Genomic DNA, 17035 nt, shown 5'->3' with positions numbered 1-17035 from the left:
TTATTGTGTCCTGATTTCTAAGCATAACAAGTAATGGCATAGTACGTCATGCCGGAAGTCGTCATTGAAAACAAACTGGTTTCCGGTCAAATTGAGTCACGCAGTCCAAAACAAACTAGTTGGCGATCACATGTCAATTTAGCCTGATAAAGATTGGTATTCAAGGTTTTCGTCTCGTGTAGGCAGAGTTGAAACTACCGATGTACACCCAATATCCTGAGTTTCACAACAGCTGTAGAAATGGAGGAAACCACGTTTAGTTACAATTTTATTCCGAGTCGAACGGTGGATGAAGTGATCGACTTGATGCGATCTAGTTTTACACCTGAACATATGTCAACAGAGGAAGTCGTGGCTTTACTTCTGTCCATCTCTGAAGTGCCGTTGGCTCGTTGTATGGGTTCTCTGCAAAAAACGTTACCGGCGTTTTTTGCAGCCAAGCTGTCAAAGTCAGGTCGCCGACGTTATTCTTACGGTGAAAGGTCCAGTACCGAGAACGGAGAGAGCAGAGTACTTCAGTTAGCGGCGGAAGGAGCTGATAATGAAGATGTCAGTTACGACAACGATGGCACAGACACAGGTAGTTCATTCCACACACACTGAATCAATATAACATACAAAATATTGTCCAATATGTGTGTAGCTTACTGCTGTATAATTGATTGTAATCGAACACACAATAAAAGGTATTTTGATCAAGTTTGGGGGTACATTTATGAAATGTAGCCCATAACAAGTCAGGAGAAAAAAATCGGTTCAAGTTATTGCCAATGTTGACACTTGCCTTACTTCCCCAACAACAACAGGTCACATGTAGACCACATCGATACCAAAGCAGACCCAGATCCACCATACTGAGGCAGTGGATCAAGCCTCCACCACACATGCAGTCTGTTCAGGATAGCAGGATGATGCACCTACGTGTCCACACGGGAGAGAAGCCTTACTCCTGCTCCGACTGCAACAAGACCTTCCACAGACAGGTAGGTACTGGGTAGACGTAGCAAAACATGATTTCAGCTTGTGGTAAGAGTGAGCTCTTTGGAGTGCCAACTTTGAGTGCCAACCTACCCATTCTATCACTTTCATTTGGCCGACAGGAACCTGACAAACTACTACACCAAGGGGGGGCGGGGGCTCCGCCTGCGACAGGAACCTGACAAACTACTACACCAAGGGGGGGGGGGGGGGGGCTCCGCCTGCCCGCGCACCTTCTTCCGTTCCGACGGATGCAAGCACACGGGAGAGCAGCCGTTTCCGTGCCCGTACTGTGAGAAGACGTTTGCGACCGCCGGTATGATGAAGGCGCACGTCCTGTGCCACCTGAGTGAGCAACCTCGCCCGTGTCCCCAGAGCTTCAGAACAGTGTATGATCCGAGTCATCAGCTGGTGACACAAGGCCCTTCCTGTGTGTGAAGTGTCTCAAGGCCTTCAGGACAGCAAGGATTCTGCATAACCACAAGGTCAGTCAAGTTAGGTTGAGAGGACTGGTCCCTGGTTTTGCTGTCAGTATACATATAGGTAGGAAACACTGTTCATAAGGGTTTGAGGAAGTGTAGGAGAGATGCGGACTCCTGTAATTACTCTAAACAATACTACACACAAAGGTATACTATAGGTATGCTTTGAGAATGGTTGTTTTTGAAATTCTTTAAAAAATATTGCCGTATAAAAGAACTGGCGATGAGAATAGCTAAATGGGCGCCGTGAGAAACTCAAAAACATTGTTCCCTGTATTAGGTCCACCACATGGAGGACCGTGACCACACCTTTGAGGACTGCAACAAGACACCCCATCACCTGAAGCTCCACTCAGAGGATACGCCCTACGTCTATCCCGACCGCGGCAAGGGATTCCTCCGACCCGACCGCCTCACCCTCCATCGCCGTACCCACGTTACAGAGCCCAAGTCCAGGAAGACGCGCCACAAGTGTTCCATGTCTCCTTGGTGAACGCCCGCAGGCACACCTCACTGTTCACCTTAATGTTGAGCACGGCGTCGAACCGTCCACCCCCCCCGGGGTCAAGGTCAAAGTTTAACTGTCATCTGGATTGGAGGCAAAGACTAGGACAGGTCAAACCCAAACCGCCTTCGTTCAGGTGACCTGTGTCGGGTTAGTTTTACAGGTCTGAACCAACTGGATAACCACAGCTGTGACACGGTGAGACGGAGTCAGAGACACAGACAGTTCCAGCAGAACAGGAGGATCACAATGAAGAAGTCAGAGCAGAGTTTGGTGTTGAAAGAAGAAAACGTGTTCCCGTCTTATAAACTACTTGTCAGTGTCTAGTAGTACACGCCATAGACACCAGCTTGTGTCAGGGAGTGCTGTAGCAGGGAATACAGATCTAGGACCAGTTGTTAAACCACAGCTTGTGTCAGGGCCGGGGAGTGCTGTATCAGGGAATACAGGTCTAGGACCAGTTGTTAAACCACAGCTTGTGTCAGGGCCGGGGAGTGCTGTATCAGGGAATACAGGTCTAGGACCAGTTGTTAGACTGTAGCTTGTCAGGGCCAGGGAGTGCTGTAGCAGCAAGAACAGGTCTAGGAACTGTTGTTAGAATGCAGTGTGTCAGCAGGAAGAACAAGTCCCAGGTCTGTTTTTATTGATTGTAGCCAACCAGGGAGTGGGACAGCCTCTGACCTTGTTCCAAGTACCTGTAGTGAGGTTCACAACTCCTGGTAGAGTCACAGCACCATCTACAGGCCAAACAGTGAAACAACATCCTCTGTGACTAGTTTACATGGCTGTGGTATCATCCACAGCAACACCCATAGCACCAGTATAGTATCCAAACCCATAGTAACACTAGTAAATCCCTGACAAGTCTCACCTGTAGCAGCTAAACACATAGTAGCAGCACCAGTCACCTCCATGGCCAGACCAGCAATGACATCACAACTATGGCAACACCAGTAACTCCCAGGTGAAGACCAAACAGAAGCAAATGTTTTTTTGTTAAATAAATTATATATTAAACAGGGACAGGGACGGACCCTTTTAGTTGCAAAATGTTTTGCTACAGCGTTTAACGAATGAATTCACCCATAGCTACTACTCCTCCATGCTAACAGTTGGCTGAAGTAAACCCTGATATGAGTGTCAATGAAAAGACCCATTGAAACATCTCTCTAAAACAAAGTTTACTTACAAATACCCAAAAGCCATTGACAGTAAGAATGTACAGGGATAAATGCTATTTGTATGACCATACAAACTGATCAGATATACTTCAAGTTTCTTTCATAAAGAACAGTCATTCTAACATGCAAACACAAAGCCTTGTACAGGATGAAGAACTGATTATGTGAACACGTTTAGGATTACAAATGTGTTGGTTCACTATTCTAACATTTAAGCCTTGGAACATTTGATTAAACAGTTAAGACTATAAAAGTTACATGTTCAATTTCTTGTTAGGTCTACAGCTTTGCCATAATCCCCTGTGTCTGATTTCCTCCACAAAACCAATACATCTTCATTTGTTTCAGCTGCAATATATTTTATATAGTGTTTTTCTCAGAAGTAAATTAATCCTACAGACACTATGAAAATTCAACCTTGTTGGTTAACCAATTATGTATATATAAAATTCTGAAATGTAAAAAATATAAATCTAGAGTTTTCCTAAAACTGAAATGAATAGGTTCAGAAGTAAGAGTCCCATCAGACTTCGGACAGTAAACTAGCTTAAACAACAGTATATGCATACAGTAAAACAGTTTTTAAAACTTAAATACATGTGTACAGCAGTTATGCTAACAGTTCAAAGAATGATAAGGCACTAACCGAAAAGGGACTTCTCTCTACATACTGAAAACACACAACAGTAACATGTTTAACAGTCCAACATTTTAACCAAGAAAGGAAAGTCTTTCAAGTTTCAGAGATTGAGTGATAGTCTTCAAAGTCCATCATCAACTTGGAGAGAGAGAGACAGAAGCCCCATAGTTAAATCTATGTATTGAGTGACAGTCAGCAAGTTGTGTTCATCCTTTCAGACCGTTGTGTAACCCTGTGTGGTCGCGGTCAGACCGTTATGGTGCAGAAACAGCATCTGGTCAAGGCCCTCTGGAGGAATATTGGTTCTCTTCCTCTGTATCACCCCTCCTCCATCCTGCAGGAACATCTGGACCGCACTGCCTGCGACAGCCGGGGCAGCCAGGTAGGCACGTGCCACTTTGGCCAGCAGGGGGAGCTGTCCTGATCTAGCTTTCCACCACTGTAAAGGCTCCACGCCCAGGGTGGCCCCCTTCTCTGCTCTGAAGACAGACAGCTCAATGTCCACTGTCTCTTCCACTGAGGGCTGCTTGTTCTGGGACTGGGAGCCGAATAGGTCCCCTAGAAGGAACTCCATGCCGGTCTGCTGGGAGGTGGGCTCCAGTTTCGGCTCCATGTTATCACTCTCACTGTCGTCGTTCACAGAGCTACCGGTGGCTTCCTCGTCTGAATCACTCTCTGTTCTCTCTTTGAAACTGACCGGGGTGATCTCCTTCAGCCTTTTGCTTCTTCTCAGGACGTCTCCCTCCATCTCTCCTGATGAGGTGGTCGAGGAGGATCCCCTCTTCTTCCTCTTCCTGACCCCTGGAGACGCTGCCTCGGCCCTCCTCCGGTCCTCCTCTACGATCCGGACGGCTTCTTTCTTCAGCCAGGCGAAGGTGGTCGCCTGCTCTCTGACGTCCATGAAGCCCAGGCCGTGAAACTGGGGGTCCAGGACGCACGCTACACACAACAGCTGGTTGATCTGGGGGTCGTTGTACCGGCGGGAAAGGCCCCACCTTATCTTCTTTTTGAGTTCCTTCAAGATGGTGGAGTCGTTGCGATGGCGGGGGTGGGGGGCGAAATGTCGGCCGAGCAGGCCGGTGAGGATGGGCTTGACCAGCGAGAGCCTGGGGAACGGTTCCTTGGCCAGGGTACGGCAGGCCACGTCTAGGGGTTTCAGCATGGAGGAGAGATCCTCCAACACCTTCCAGTCAGATCGTTTGGGAGGGACGGGTACCGATGAGTTGGAGCTGTCGGTGGTGTCAGAGTTAGCACAGGCAGCGGAAGTGGAGTTTGTGCCATGTTTGTCAGCGGTTTTCAAAGCGGCAGTCGCCCCTGAATCCAAGTCAGTGGGACTTCCTGTGTCTTGTCCAGTTTGGATCTCACTGTCTATTTGTTTTAGTGTCTCAGAGATCATGTTTTGATAGCGGAGGAGCGTCTTAACCACACTGTAAAGCCCATTCCAGCCTGGTTTCCCATAGGCCCAAGCCTTCAGCTCAGCCGTCTCCTGCTTCTGTAGGTCTAAGATCAGTTTCCTGGCTGGGTGAAGAGTTACCATGTCTTTATCATGGAGGGAGAAGAGGCTGTAGAGAAGATGTTGGAATACACTGAGGCTCTTTGAGATGATGGAATGACCCATGACTTCCTCTATGCAGCTCTGAACAGCTGTGAAGAAACAGGGTATGGGTGGAGAGTGGGACTCCTCGCTGGTGGAGTTGGCTCGTTCGATCGCTCGTTCCAGACCTGAGAGATCATCAGAGGATATGGAGTCCTCCATCTCCAGGAATGTGGTGGAGTTCGGGTGGTGGTGACGGGCACCTTCACCAACCCCTTCTCCACTTCTCTCTCTCTTCTTCGCACCTACCTTCGTCTTTTCCATCTCTTCGCCCCCAAGCAGGATGAAACTGGGCTGAGCGATGTCCCACTCCTGAGCCATGGACCTCACTGTAGCCTCGACCATGCTCAGATCCATATCCCCAGTTCCTGTCTCACCCAGACGCTGCGTGGCCAAAGCCAGGTTATGGGAAGTGAAGTCAGCGTTGATGAAATGGGCCCACAGGGTGGCGTATCTCTCCTGGTCTCCCTGCCAGTCATGACACCACACGTCAGCACTAACAGCTACGTGGTGAGATACTTGGTTCTGGGTCTGTGAGTGGAAACGGGCAGCTTGTCTTGTTGAGGAGCTGGGTTTGAATTGAACTGGAATATTAGGCTTGGAAATGTCTTCCTCATTAAACCCAGTGCGGTTGGTCAGCAGCTTGGCCCAGTTCTTTCTTCCCTTGGTGTGGACGTCCCTCAGCACCTCCTCCAGTAGAGAAGCTGAAGGAATCTCCTTGCAGGATGGCAGCAGGGTCTGGATCAGCTGCTTGAAGCCCTCCCCCTCCACTGTATCTGGGGGCAACAAGTCTTTGATGAGGAAGTTAGTGATGGCTGTGGTGGTTTGATTGGTCAGGAAGTTAGAGAGCGTTCTCTGTCCCGGTGTAGCGGTCGAACCCGCTGTTACAGTATCGGTCACTGCTGAACTGCCGTTCCCACTCCAAGTCCAGTCCTCATTACTGTAGTTGTTGTTGGTGGTTCTGTGGGTTGAGGGGCTGCTAGAACGAGGTGCTCTGCCGCCCGTAGTGTGGTAAGGCCTGAAGCGCGAGGACGAAACCCAGGGCTTGTTGCCATCCTTGATGACGTCCCGGCGCTTCATATGGTGCATCTGGACCAGGTGGTTCTCCAGGTGGGTGAAAGTAGCACTGTAGTCCACGTGTTGACCACACAGCTTGCACATGACTTTGTCCTTGTCCAGCGGCTGGCCGTTGGGGTCCGGCTCAAACCCAAAGAACTCCCATACGGGGCTGTTGGGCTGAGAAGGGCTCAACAGTATCTCAGCACCCTTCACAAAGTCATACTTCACGGTTGTTGCCAGTCCCGTCTGATTGGTGTTTTGAGGTGGGTTGAGGACAGGGGTGGGGTCAGTTGTATCAGTCTGTAACCCGCTACTGACATCACTGATGACTGGCAGGGGGCTCCCTGATTGGCTGTTGTCTGACCAGCTGTAAGAGCCATTGGTGTCTGGGAGACTGCTAGTTCCGCCCACTGGCACGACCTGGATGTCACGGAAGATCCGCAGTAGGATTTCCTTGTCGCCGAATTCACACTTGATGTTCTCACCTGTGAGAGTGACAGTAAGAGAGAGAATATTGTGTTTAATAACAGTGTTCGTGTGAGTCAAAATATAGGTAATGCTTTATTTTGCAGCTCCCTGATCAGCTCCCTTTTACTACAAGATAACAGCGTAATTCCATAATTATTACCCCAAAACGTACTTTTCCGTCACATGGGATGAATACTAGGAAGCTCCAATTGTTATCAAGTAAAACACCTAATAACGTTAATTCCGTTGCGCTACAACTCCCAATCACCAAACGTACCGATCCCTAGACCCAGCATGGCAGCGTACTCCTGGCCAATCCAGACCTTGAGTTCTGTCCCCTCAGGGATGGGCTGGGAGACCCTGTAGAAGATCTGACCGCGGTACTGGAACACCGTCAGGTTGTGTTCTTCCTCGCAGGCAGCACACGCTACATACCTGAACAGGGATGAGAGACATGACAATGCAGTGAAATTAACATTGCATAGCCAATGGAGCACTTTCCCCAGACATAGATTAAGTCTAATCCTGAACTAAAAATTATTCTCAATGGAGAATCTCCATTGATCTTGCTTTTTAGTCCAGGACTAGGCTTAATCTGTCCTGGAAACAAGCCCTAAATGTATATCTTGACTAAAGATGATATTCACATAGATATGAGATAAATATGAAGTAGGGATGTCTGTTCGGACATTAGAAACATAAATGACTAAATAAATGACACTGATATATTCATTGGGTTAACTAATTAGATCACTAAAGGAATACATGTTGGAAAAAGGTTAAACAGATCGCTAACAACCTGAAAGACTAAATGCAGACATCATTGTTTCAAACATAACTTCTCACCTCATCCAGTTTGATTTGTTTTCATCCGAGGCATCTACGAAGTAGTAGGAATCATTTTCTTTGATCTGGGAACAAGAGAGAATCAACTATTAGCTGATTTGTAGACCAAACTGACCACATTTGCATGTAGTTTACAGTGTATAGGTCAGCCTATATCTATCAAGACTATACTGAACAAAAATGTAAACGCGTTGTGTTGGTCCCATGTTTCATGAGCTGAAATAAAAGATCTCAGAAATGTTCCATACTCAAAAAAAGCTTATTTCTAAAAAAGAATGTGTGCAGAAATGTGTTTTACATCCCTGTTAGCAAGCATTTCTCCTTTTCCAATATAATCCATCCAGTTGACAGGTCTGGCATATCAAGAAGCTAATTAAACAACATGATCACTACACAGGTGCAGCTTGTGCTGGGGACAATAAAATGCCACTACAATTTGCAGTTGTCACAATACAATGCCACAGATGTCAAGGTGACGGAACGTGCAATTGGCATGCTGACTGCTGGAATGTCCAGCAGAGCTGTTGCCAGATAATTGAATGTTAATTTCTCTACCATAAGCCGCCGCCAACGTCATTTGGTTGCTGGATCGAATCCCCAAGCTGACAAGGTAAAAATCTGTCGTTCTGCCCCTGAACAAGGCAGTTCCCCGGTAGGCCGTCATTGTAATTAAGAATTTGTTCTTAACTGACTTGCCTAGTTAAATATTGTAAAGAAAATAATAATAATTCTGTTACACAGCTTACAACACTTTCAGAAACTATTCACACACGTTGACATTTTCAAAATGTTGTTACAGCCTGAATTTAAAATGGATTAAATGGAGATGTGTCACTGGCCGACACACATTACACCATAATGTCAAAGTGGAATTATGTTTAGACCTTTTTACAAATTACAGCTGTATGGCAAGCCTACAATTCAGGAGTACAAATGTGCTTAACAAGTCACATAATAAGCTGCATGGACTCACTGTGTGCAATAAATGTTCAACATGATTTTGGAATGACTACCTCATCTCTGTACCCCACACATAGATATATGTAAGGTCCCTCAGTCGAGCAGTGAATTTCAACCACAAAGACCAGGGAGATTTTCCTATGCCTCGCGAAGGGCACCTATTGGTAAATAGTTCAATGCCTCGCGAAGGGCACCTATTGGTAAATAGTTCAATGCCTCGCGAAGGGCACCTATTGGTAAATAGTTCAATGCCTCGCGAAGGGCACCTATTGGTAAATAGTTCAATGCCTCGCGATGGGCACCTATTGGTAAATAGTTCAATGCCTCGCGATGGGCACCTATTGGTAAATAGTTCAATGCCTCGCGAAGGGCACCTATTGGTAAATAGTTCAATGCCTCGCGAAGGGCACCTATTGGTAAATAGTTCAATGCCTCGCGAAGGGCACCTATTGGTAAATAGGTTAAAATAAAAACAGCAGACATTGAATATCCCTTTGAGCATGGTGAAGTTATTAATTACACTTTGGATGGTGTATCAATACACCCAGTCACTACAAAGATACAGGCATCTTTCCTAACTCAGTTACTGGAGAGGAAGGAAACCGATCAGGGATTTCACCATGAGGCAAATGGTAACTTTATAAAAAATTACAGAGTTTAATGGCTGTGAAAGGAGAACACTGAGGATGGATCAACAACATTGTAGTTACTCCACAATACTAACCTAATTGACAGAGTAAAAAGAATGAAGCATGTACAGAATAAAAATATTCCAAAACATGCATCCTGTTTGCAACAAGGCACTAAAGTAATACTGCATAAAATGTGGCAAATTAATTAACTTTTAGTCCTGAACACGTGTTATGTTTGGGGAAAATTCAATACAACACATTACTGAGTACCAGTCTCCATATTTTATAGCAGGAAAGTCATCATGAGGGGCTGCAGTGGCTCGTGGGTCTGTGTACCCACGTTCATACACACCCCCTCACACGAGCAAAACATTTTAACGTCTGTGTACCCACGTTCATACACACCCCCTCACACGAGCAACACATTTTAACGTCTGTGTACCCACGTTCATACACACCCCCTCACACGAGCAAAACATTTTAACGTCTGTGTACCCACATTCATACACACCCCCTCACACGAGCAACACATTTTAACGTCCCCCAAACTGCAAAATGTATGGCAAGACCTGAAAATAGTTGTCTAGCAATGATCAACAAACAATTTCACAGAGCTTGAAGAATTTTGAAAATAATAATGGGCAAATGTTGCACAATTCATGTGTGGAAAGCTTTTAGAGACTCATAGCTGTAATCGCTGCCAAATTTGCTTCTACTCAGGGGTGTGAATATTTCTGTATTTCATTTTCAATACATTGCTAAAATGTCTAAAAACATGTTTTCACTTCGTCATTATGGGGTATTATTTGATTTCAGGCTATAACAACAAAATGAGGAATAAGTCTAGGGGTATGAATACTTTCTGAAGGCCCTGAACATATTCTGTTCCACAGCTTCCATGTTGTAATGAAACCGGCAGGGAGTATGGTTCGAACCGTCAACCTTCTGGCCAGAGGCCCGGCGCACCATCGACTGTGTCATCGACTGTGTCACAATGGCATGCTGAAGTGGCAGAGTCGATATCCGCGCTTATAAACCAGGGTCACTACAATATTCAGTTACACCGCTTACTTATTCTACACAGTGATTTAGTCAGGATGGTGGATCAGGCTAATACTATCGGTTCATACTCACAGCCCAGGCTAATATCTATCCATTCATACTCACAGCCCAGGCTAATATCTATCGGTTCATACTCACAGCCCAGGCTAATATCTATCGGTTCATACTCACAGCCCAGGCTAATATCTATCGGTTCATACTCACAGCCCAGGCTAATATCTATCCATTCATACTCACAGCCCAGGCTAATATCTATCCATTCATACTCACAGCCCAGGCTAATATCTATCGGTTCATACTCACAGCCCAGGCTAATATCTATCGGTTCATACTCACAGCCCAGGCTAATATCTATCGGTTCATACTCACAGCCCAGGCTAATATCTATCGGTTCATACTCACAGCCCAGGCTAATATCTATCGGTTCATACTCACAGCCCAGGCTAATATCTATCGGTTCATACTCACAGCCCAGGCTAATATCTATCCATTCATACTCACAGCCCAGGCTAATATCTATCGGTTCATACTCACAGCCCAGGCTAATATCTATCCATTCATACTCACAGCCCAGGCTAATATCTATCGGTTCATACTCACAGCCCAGGCGTATTTGAGGCAACTCAGAGGGCCGCGGGTCAACTCTCCTACGAAAGGTCCAAACGTCCACCCCTGATGCAGTGACAGGGTCTTGGCAAACACCCCCGCCTCTTCCTCCTCGGCTGACCCCCCAGGCACAGGCCCACTGCCCCACCTCCGCAGGCTGAGGCACGGGGGGATGGAGCCCACCGCACGGGGGTCACCGCCCTCCAACCATGGCTCACCGCAGACCACCGTGTCTGGGATGAAGTGAAGCGGTCTGTCATTACCGTGGCCACCATGGCCACCGCCGAAGTTACCATGGCCACTGCCGAAGTTGCCTTGGGAGCCGTTGTCGTTGTTGTAGTGGTGACTCTGCTCTGAACCTGGGTAGAGGTGGAGAGGGAATTAGTAGAAGCTGTCTGGACTGTGGATGGAGGAAAATGCACACCGGAATTAGCCTGGCAGCAGGACACCTCTGTTCTCTTCCCCCAGAAATAAAATATGAGCAAGCAGACTGCAGTCCCTCTGTTACACACACACTATTAGTGGGGGGAATTATATACAGTTACATAGAGATATTATTTGACAATATATTGCATATATTTTTTTTTAACAATATCGCAATATTTTTTTGCACTAGTCAGTTGTACCTGCACCAAAACTCCAGTATTATTTCTTCATAGCTTGTTCTCCATGTTTAGAAAAATGATGAGCAAAAACAACATCAGCGCTTATTTATTTCAGGACTTTCCATGACTGATCAAAACTCATGTTCATGGCTCTCTCTTGCCCCTCTGCAGCAGACAGTGAGCAATATGTTTGGACATTGAATCGCAATACATATCGTATTGGCACCTATGTATGTGTAACGGATGTGAAATGGCTAGCTAGTTAGCGGGTACGCGCTAGTAGCATTTCAATCAGTTACGTCACTTGCTCTGAGACTTAAGTAGTGTTGCCCCTTGCTTTGCAAGGGCCGCGGCTTTCAATGTAACAGTATAACTTTAAACCGTCCCCTCGCCCCGACACGGGCGCGAACCAGGGACCCTCTGCACACATCGACAACAGTCGCCCACGAAGCAGCGTTACCCATCGCTCCACAAAAGCCACGGCCCTTGCAAAGCAAGGGGCAACACTACTTAAGTCTCAGAGCAAGTGACGTAACTGATTGAAATGCTACTAGCGCGTACCCGCTAACTAGCTAGCCATTTCACATCCGTTACACTCACCCCCCTTTCAACCTCCTCCTTTTTCCGCAGCAACCAGTGATCCGGGTCAACAGCATCAATGTAACAGTATAACTTTAAACCGTCCCCTCGCCCCGACACGGGCGCGAACCAGGGACCCTCTGCACACATCAACAACTGACACCCACGATGCGTCGTTACCCATCGCTCCACAAAAGCCGCGGCCCTTGCAAAGCAAGGGGCAACCCTACTTAAAGTCTCAGAGCAAGTGACGTAACTGATTGAAATGCTACTAGCGCGTACCCGCTAACTAGCTAGCCATTTCACATCCGTTACACTCACCCCCCTTCCAACCTCCTCCTTTTCCTCCTTTGCAAGGGCCGTGGCTTTTGTGGAGCGATGGGTAACGCTGCTTCGTGGGCGACTGTTGTCGATGTGTGCAGAGGGTCCCTGGTTCGCGCCCGTGTCGGGGCGAGGGGACGGTTTAAAGTTATACTGTTACATTGGTGCCGTGACCCGGATCACTGGTTGCTGCGGAAAAGGAGGAGGTTGAAAGGGGGGTGAGTGTAACGGATGTGAAATGGCTAGCTAGTTAGCGGGTACGCGCTAGTAGCATTTCAATCAGTTACGTCACTTGCTCTGAGACTTAAGTAGTGTTGCCCCTTGCTTTGCAAGGGCCGTGGCTTTTGTGGAGCGATGGGTAACGCTGCTTCGTGGGCGACTGTTGTCGATGTGTGCAGAGGGTCCCTGGTTCGCGCCCGTGTCGGGGCGAGGGGACGGTTTAAAGTTATACTGTTACATTGCATCGCTCCACAAAAGCCACGGCCCTTGCAAAGCAAGGGGCAACACTACTTAAGTCTCAGAGCAAGTGACGTAACTGATTGAAATGCTACTAGCGCGTACCCGCTAACTAGCTAGCCATTTCACATCCGTTACACTCACCCCCCTTTCAACCTCCTCCTTTTCCGCAGCAACCAGTGATCCGGGTCAACAGCATCAATGTAACAGTATAACTTTAAACCGTCCCCTCGCCCCGACACGGGCGCGAACCAGGGACCCTCTGCACACATCAACAACTGACACCCACGAAGCGTCGTTACCCATCGCTCCACAAAAGCCGCGGCCCTTGCAAAGCAAGGGGCAACACTACTTAAGTCTCAGAGCAAGTGACGTAACTGATTGAAATGCTACTAGCGCGTACCCGCTAACTAGCTAGCCATTTCACATCCGTTACATATAGTGATAATATCGTATGGGGAGGTCCTTGTCAATTCCCAACACACACACGGTGCAAATAACTTGCTTATTACACACCTGATGATTGACGCATGGAGGCTCCAACACCACCATCACCATACATGAGTTGATAAAACACATCAGGGTGGTGAACCCTTAAATGTGATCTCAGGTTGGTCGGGCTCCCAGTTTTGCACGGAACTATCCTTCGGCACAACCGACAAATAGCCTCCTCCTTATTTTCAGGCTCCCCTTTATCATTTGGTTTAACACCAAAATGAACCCAGACTGTGGATGTAGCTCGTTTCTTTGAGACTAGATCCATCATTCAATGGCTCAAATGTGCTAGTTGGCACAGTGAAATAGGTTTACCTGGATACCTCGATTTAGCCTAAAGATTAGGCCTCCCGATGATGAAATTCTAAACGGTTATCGATTTACACACAATAGTTACCAATTTAGAATGTTTACAGAATACACCGCGTCTGTATATTTTACTTAATTGCCAACAAATTCAGCAACATATCCGACGAACAACAAGTTAATGTGTACGATATCAGTGACCCTTAATGGCGATATCCGATACTTCTTTCTCATCGAGGACAGAGTTTGACTGACATCGCTGGTTGACCAATCATATTCAGGCGTTTGGTGCGTTAGCAAATCATCTTCAAGTATTGAGTTGTATATAATGCACATCATGCATGACAGCGAGTGAAAGAGAGAAAAAAAAATCGACAATAATATGTCTAAAAAAAAGCATAGGCTACAATTCTAAAAACGTTTGAATGTAGACTCACCTGATGGCTCAAAATAGTACCCATGCCCAGACGTTGCCGATATAAACTCAGAAAATATATCTGGGTGTCGTAGTCGCAGGTGATGTCTTAGATTACTCGTGTTTCCTCCTTTGACAAAAACAATCCTCCGGCATAACCGACAAACCGCCTCATCAATATTCTGAGGCTCTCCTTTCTCGTTTGGCTTAAAACCAAAATGCACCCAAATTGCGGATTTGACTTTGGGTTTAGAGACAAGATCCATTCTCACGACTGACCATTATAATCTACGCGTAGCAGTAGCCTACACTCTGTTGAGGGCTGGTCTTTTAATCTGGGTGCGCTCGTTCTACTGACCGCCCAGTAACCTACCCCGGCGTGGCATGCGTGCACTCGATATACCGGGCTCAATTTTGCAAGTGTCACCAAATGTGCAGTTCTTTAAAAAAAAAAGTGAGAAAAATATTTATACAAGTATTTAAATATCGAGTACTATGGATGGGCAGCATGGAAATGTAGGAAAACAACTCTACAGAGATTGTCGTGGTATACCACTGGCCTATGCGAAATGCACAGCATGGAAGTGAGTGAAATTGAGAGAGAGAAATCGACACTGGGTAATTTAGTCATGGGGGAAAACACATCGAAGCCTACAATTCCAAAACGTAAGGAATTCAAACTTTGAATGTAGATTTCAATGCCAGTGCAAATGACTTACAGCAGAGCAGACTCACATGATGGATCAGAGTAGTAGTATCCATTGCCGATATAAACTCAGAAAAACAGTAGGATGTTTTAGATTACTCGTGTTTCCACTTTTGACACAAACAATCCGACATAACCTGCAAACGGCCTCGTCAAGAGTACGAGGCTCTCCTTTGCCGTTTGGTTTAAAACCAAAATGCACCCAAACTGCGGCTTTGACTTCAGAGACGAGACCAATTTTCACCGCTGACCATAGCCTATAATAATAATAACTAAGGCGTCCGCACGCTTCCCAGCCGAAACAGTTCGGAAAAGTTCGTGCATATATTATGACGACATTTTCTGACGTTTTGGACGTTGGCGAGGGTTTCTCGGATGTTCGGGCACACAAAACATTTCCTGGAGGCAAGGCGAAATTCAGAGCCGAAGTCTATGTACACCCCTTTCTCGGTGATTGGTCAACAGTAGGACTCTACAATAAGCTCTTTGTTGTCGTCCAACTAGAGACGACTCGTTTTCATACACTTTTTTTCATTGAAAAGTACTGCACTATACATCTTAGTTAGCTGTAAAATTTCGCAAAAACATCAAAATGAATGACAGATTTCTTGAGTTATGTTAGATTCATTTCTGACTATTTTGAGAAAGTACAGGTTACGGCGTCTCAAAATGGACAAACATGACTATTGCCGCTTTCTTCTCGGTTTTCAAGCGAAGGTCTTTTATAAGAGACTATACGAGCGCACTCGTTCCGTTCGACTAGCCGAGTTTGGCTAGGCACCAGCTGAACCTCTTCTTCGGTGGGGTTTATCAGCGGTTGGCATCCAACGTTAGGGTGCATTACCGCCACCTACTGTACTGGAGTGTGGGCCAGAGACAGGGAGCAACTAAATCCTACCTGCCAGCCCCGTTGCTCTTAAAAAAAAGATAACAAAATATTTGAGACTATATCTAATGACGTTCTACTCAATGTACTCTTTAAACTAATTTCCTGTATCCCCCTTCTCCCTCATACTAGATCTCATCCTCTCTTTCCCTCCAATAATGTCCACACTGTATCAATACATGCTCCACTGTCTCTGTTTCCTGGCAATACTCACATGTTCCTGTTGGAAGCTTTCCTATCACATGTAAGGTCTTATTCAACTGACTGTGTCCCACCCTTCATCTTGTAAATATAGCCTCCTCTCTTCTGTCCCTTCCTGCAGTTCTCCCTTCCCCAACTTTCTTCTGTATTTGAAATAAATGCCTGCCCTTAGTATCTCTATTCCACTGCTCCTGCCATTTCTCCACCATCACTGTCCGTGTCATGCTTTTTGCCTCTGCCCTGCTCATGGAAACTACCACATCAACATCCCCACTACTTAGTGCTTGTTTAGCCAGTACATCAACTGCCTCGTTCCCCTCCACTCCCACATGAGCTGGGACCCATGTAAATATGATCTGTTTACCCATTTGTTTACTCCAGCCATGGGTTTGTAGCACGTATCAAGACGTCTCTTAAACCAGTCAGATGGATCAACACCCTCCCTATCTTCCTGTAGTCTCTCCAACACTTCTAGATCAACTACTGGAGGTGGGAGTAGCCATGGTGGATTTACAGGAATAGCTACCGTTGGACTAAACTCCCTTCCATAATTATTATTTTTTTATGTTTTAATTTAACCTTTATTTGTACATTCCCATCTCTTTTGCCTGGGTATTATCCACCCACCCAAAGCTCGTGTTCTGTCTTCGCTCATGTTCCCAGCATGCCTGTAAAATCCCTTTAGCAGGAAGAGATACCCCATGTCCCTGTAGGTTGACCCAATAATTCATTGCCAGCTGCTGTCTCCTAATCTGCAATGGCATTTCCCCCATCTCCACCTGTAGTGCAGCCACTGGGGACGTCCGAAACGCCCCACTACATATTCTGAGTCCTTGTCCCTCAATGACATCTAGCCTTTCCAATGATGTCCGGACTGCCGAACCATACGCTATACTGCCATAGTCTATTACAGATCAGATCAATGCAACATACATGGTCTTCAATGAGGCACACCCAGCCCCCCACTCCTTCCCGTCAGACAGCGCATCACATTTAGTACCTTCTTACACTTTCCCACAACTCTCAATGTGTTCTGCCCAGGTCAGTCTAGT

At 46.4% G+C, this 17035-nt stretch overlaps 1 protein-coding gene across 3 annotated transcripts; it reads right to left on the bottom strand.

Moving 5' to 3' along the window:
- Positions 1 to 3131: 3131 nt before the first annotated feature.
- On the bottom strand, positions 3132 to 16938 carry LOC139579410 (uncharacterized). 3 transcript variants are annotated; one of them, XM_071408004.1, is made up of 5 exons: positions 14910 to 16938; positions 11008 to 11372; positions 7754 to 7818; positions 7185 to 7342; positions 3132 to 6924 (listed from the first exon to the last, which is right to left on the bottom strand). In XM_071408004.1, the coding sequence occupies exons 1-5, from the start codon at positions 14950 to 14952 to the stop codon at positions 4001 to 4003; spliced, it is 3555 nt and encodes a 1184-aa protein (XP_071264105.1). In that variant the 5' UTR covers positions 14953 to 16938; the 3' UTR covers positions 3132 to 4000. The 3 variants fall into 3 exon arrangements, with proteins under 3 accessions (XP_071264105.1, XP_071264104.1, XP_071264103.1); XM_071408003.1 differs by lacking the exon at positions 14910 to 16938 and adding an exon at positions 14213 to 14882; XM_071408002.1 differs by lacking the exon at positions 14910 to 16938 and adding an exon at positions 13491 to 14168.
- Between the last annotated feature and the right edge of the window lie 97 nt (positions 16939 to 17035).

This window comes from Salvelinus alpinus, chromosome 6 (genome assembly GCF_045679555.1).
Source record: "Salvelinus alpinus chromosome 6, SLU_Salpinus.1, whole genome shotgun sequence".
In the NCBI taxonomy this organism is placed as follows: domain Eukaryota; kingdom Metazoa; phylum Chordata; class Actinopteri; order Salmoniformes; family Salmonidae; genus Salvelinus; species Salvelinus alpinus.
This window is presented reverse-complemented; position numbering and strand designations above follow the sequence as displayed.

Bases quoted from the DNA above. Each gene is read 5' to 3' on its own strand.
- LOC139579410 (XM_071408002.1), bottom strand. From the start codon at position 13,740: ATGATGGATCTAGTCTCAAAGAAACGAGCTACATCCACAGTCTGGGTT. The intron at 11,373-13,490 runs GTGTGTAATAAG...ACCTCTACCCAG, and splicing joins CTCCATGCGTCAATCATCAG to GTTCAGAGCAGAGTCACCAC. The intron at 7,343-7,753 runs GTGAGAAGTTAT...ATCCCTGTTCAG, and splicing joins AACAAATCAAACTGGATGAG to GTATGTAGCGTGTGCTGCCT.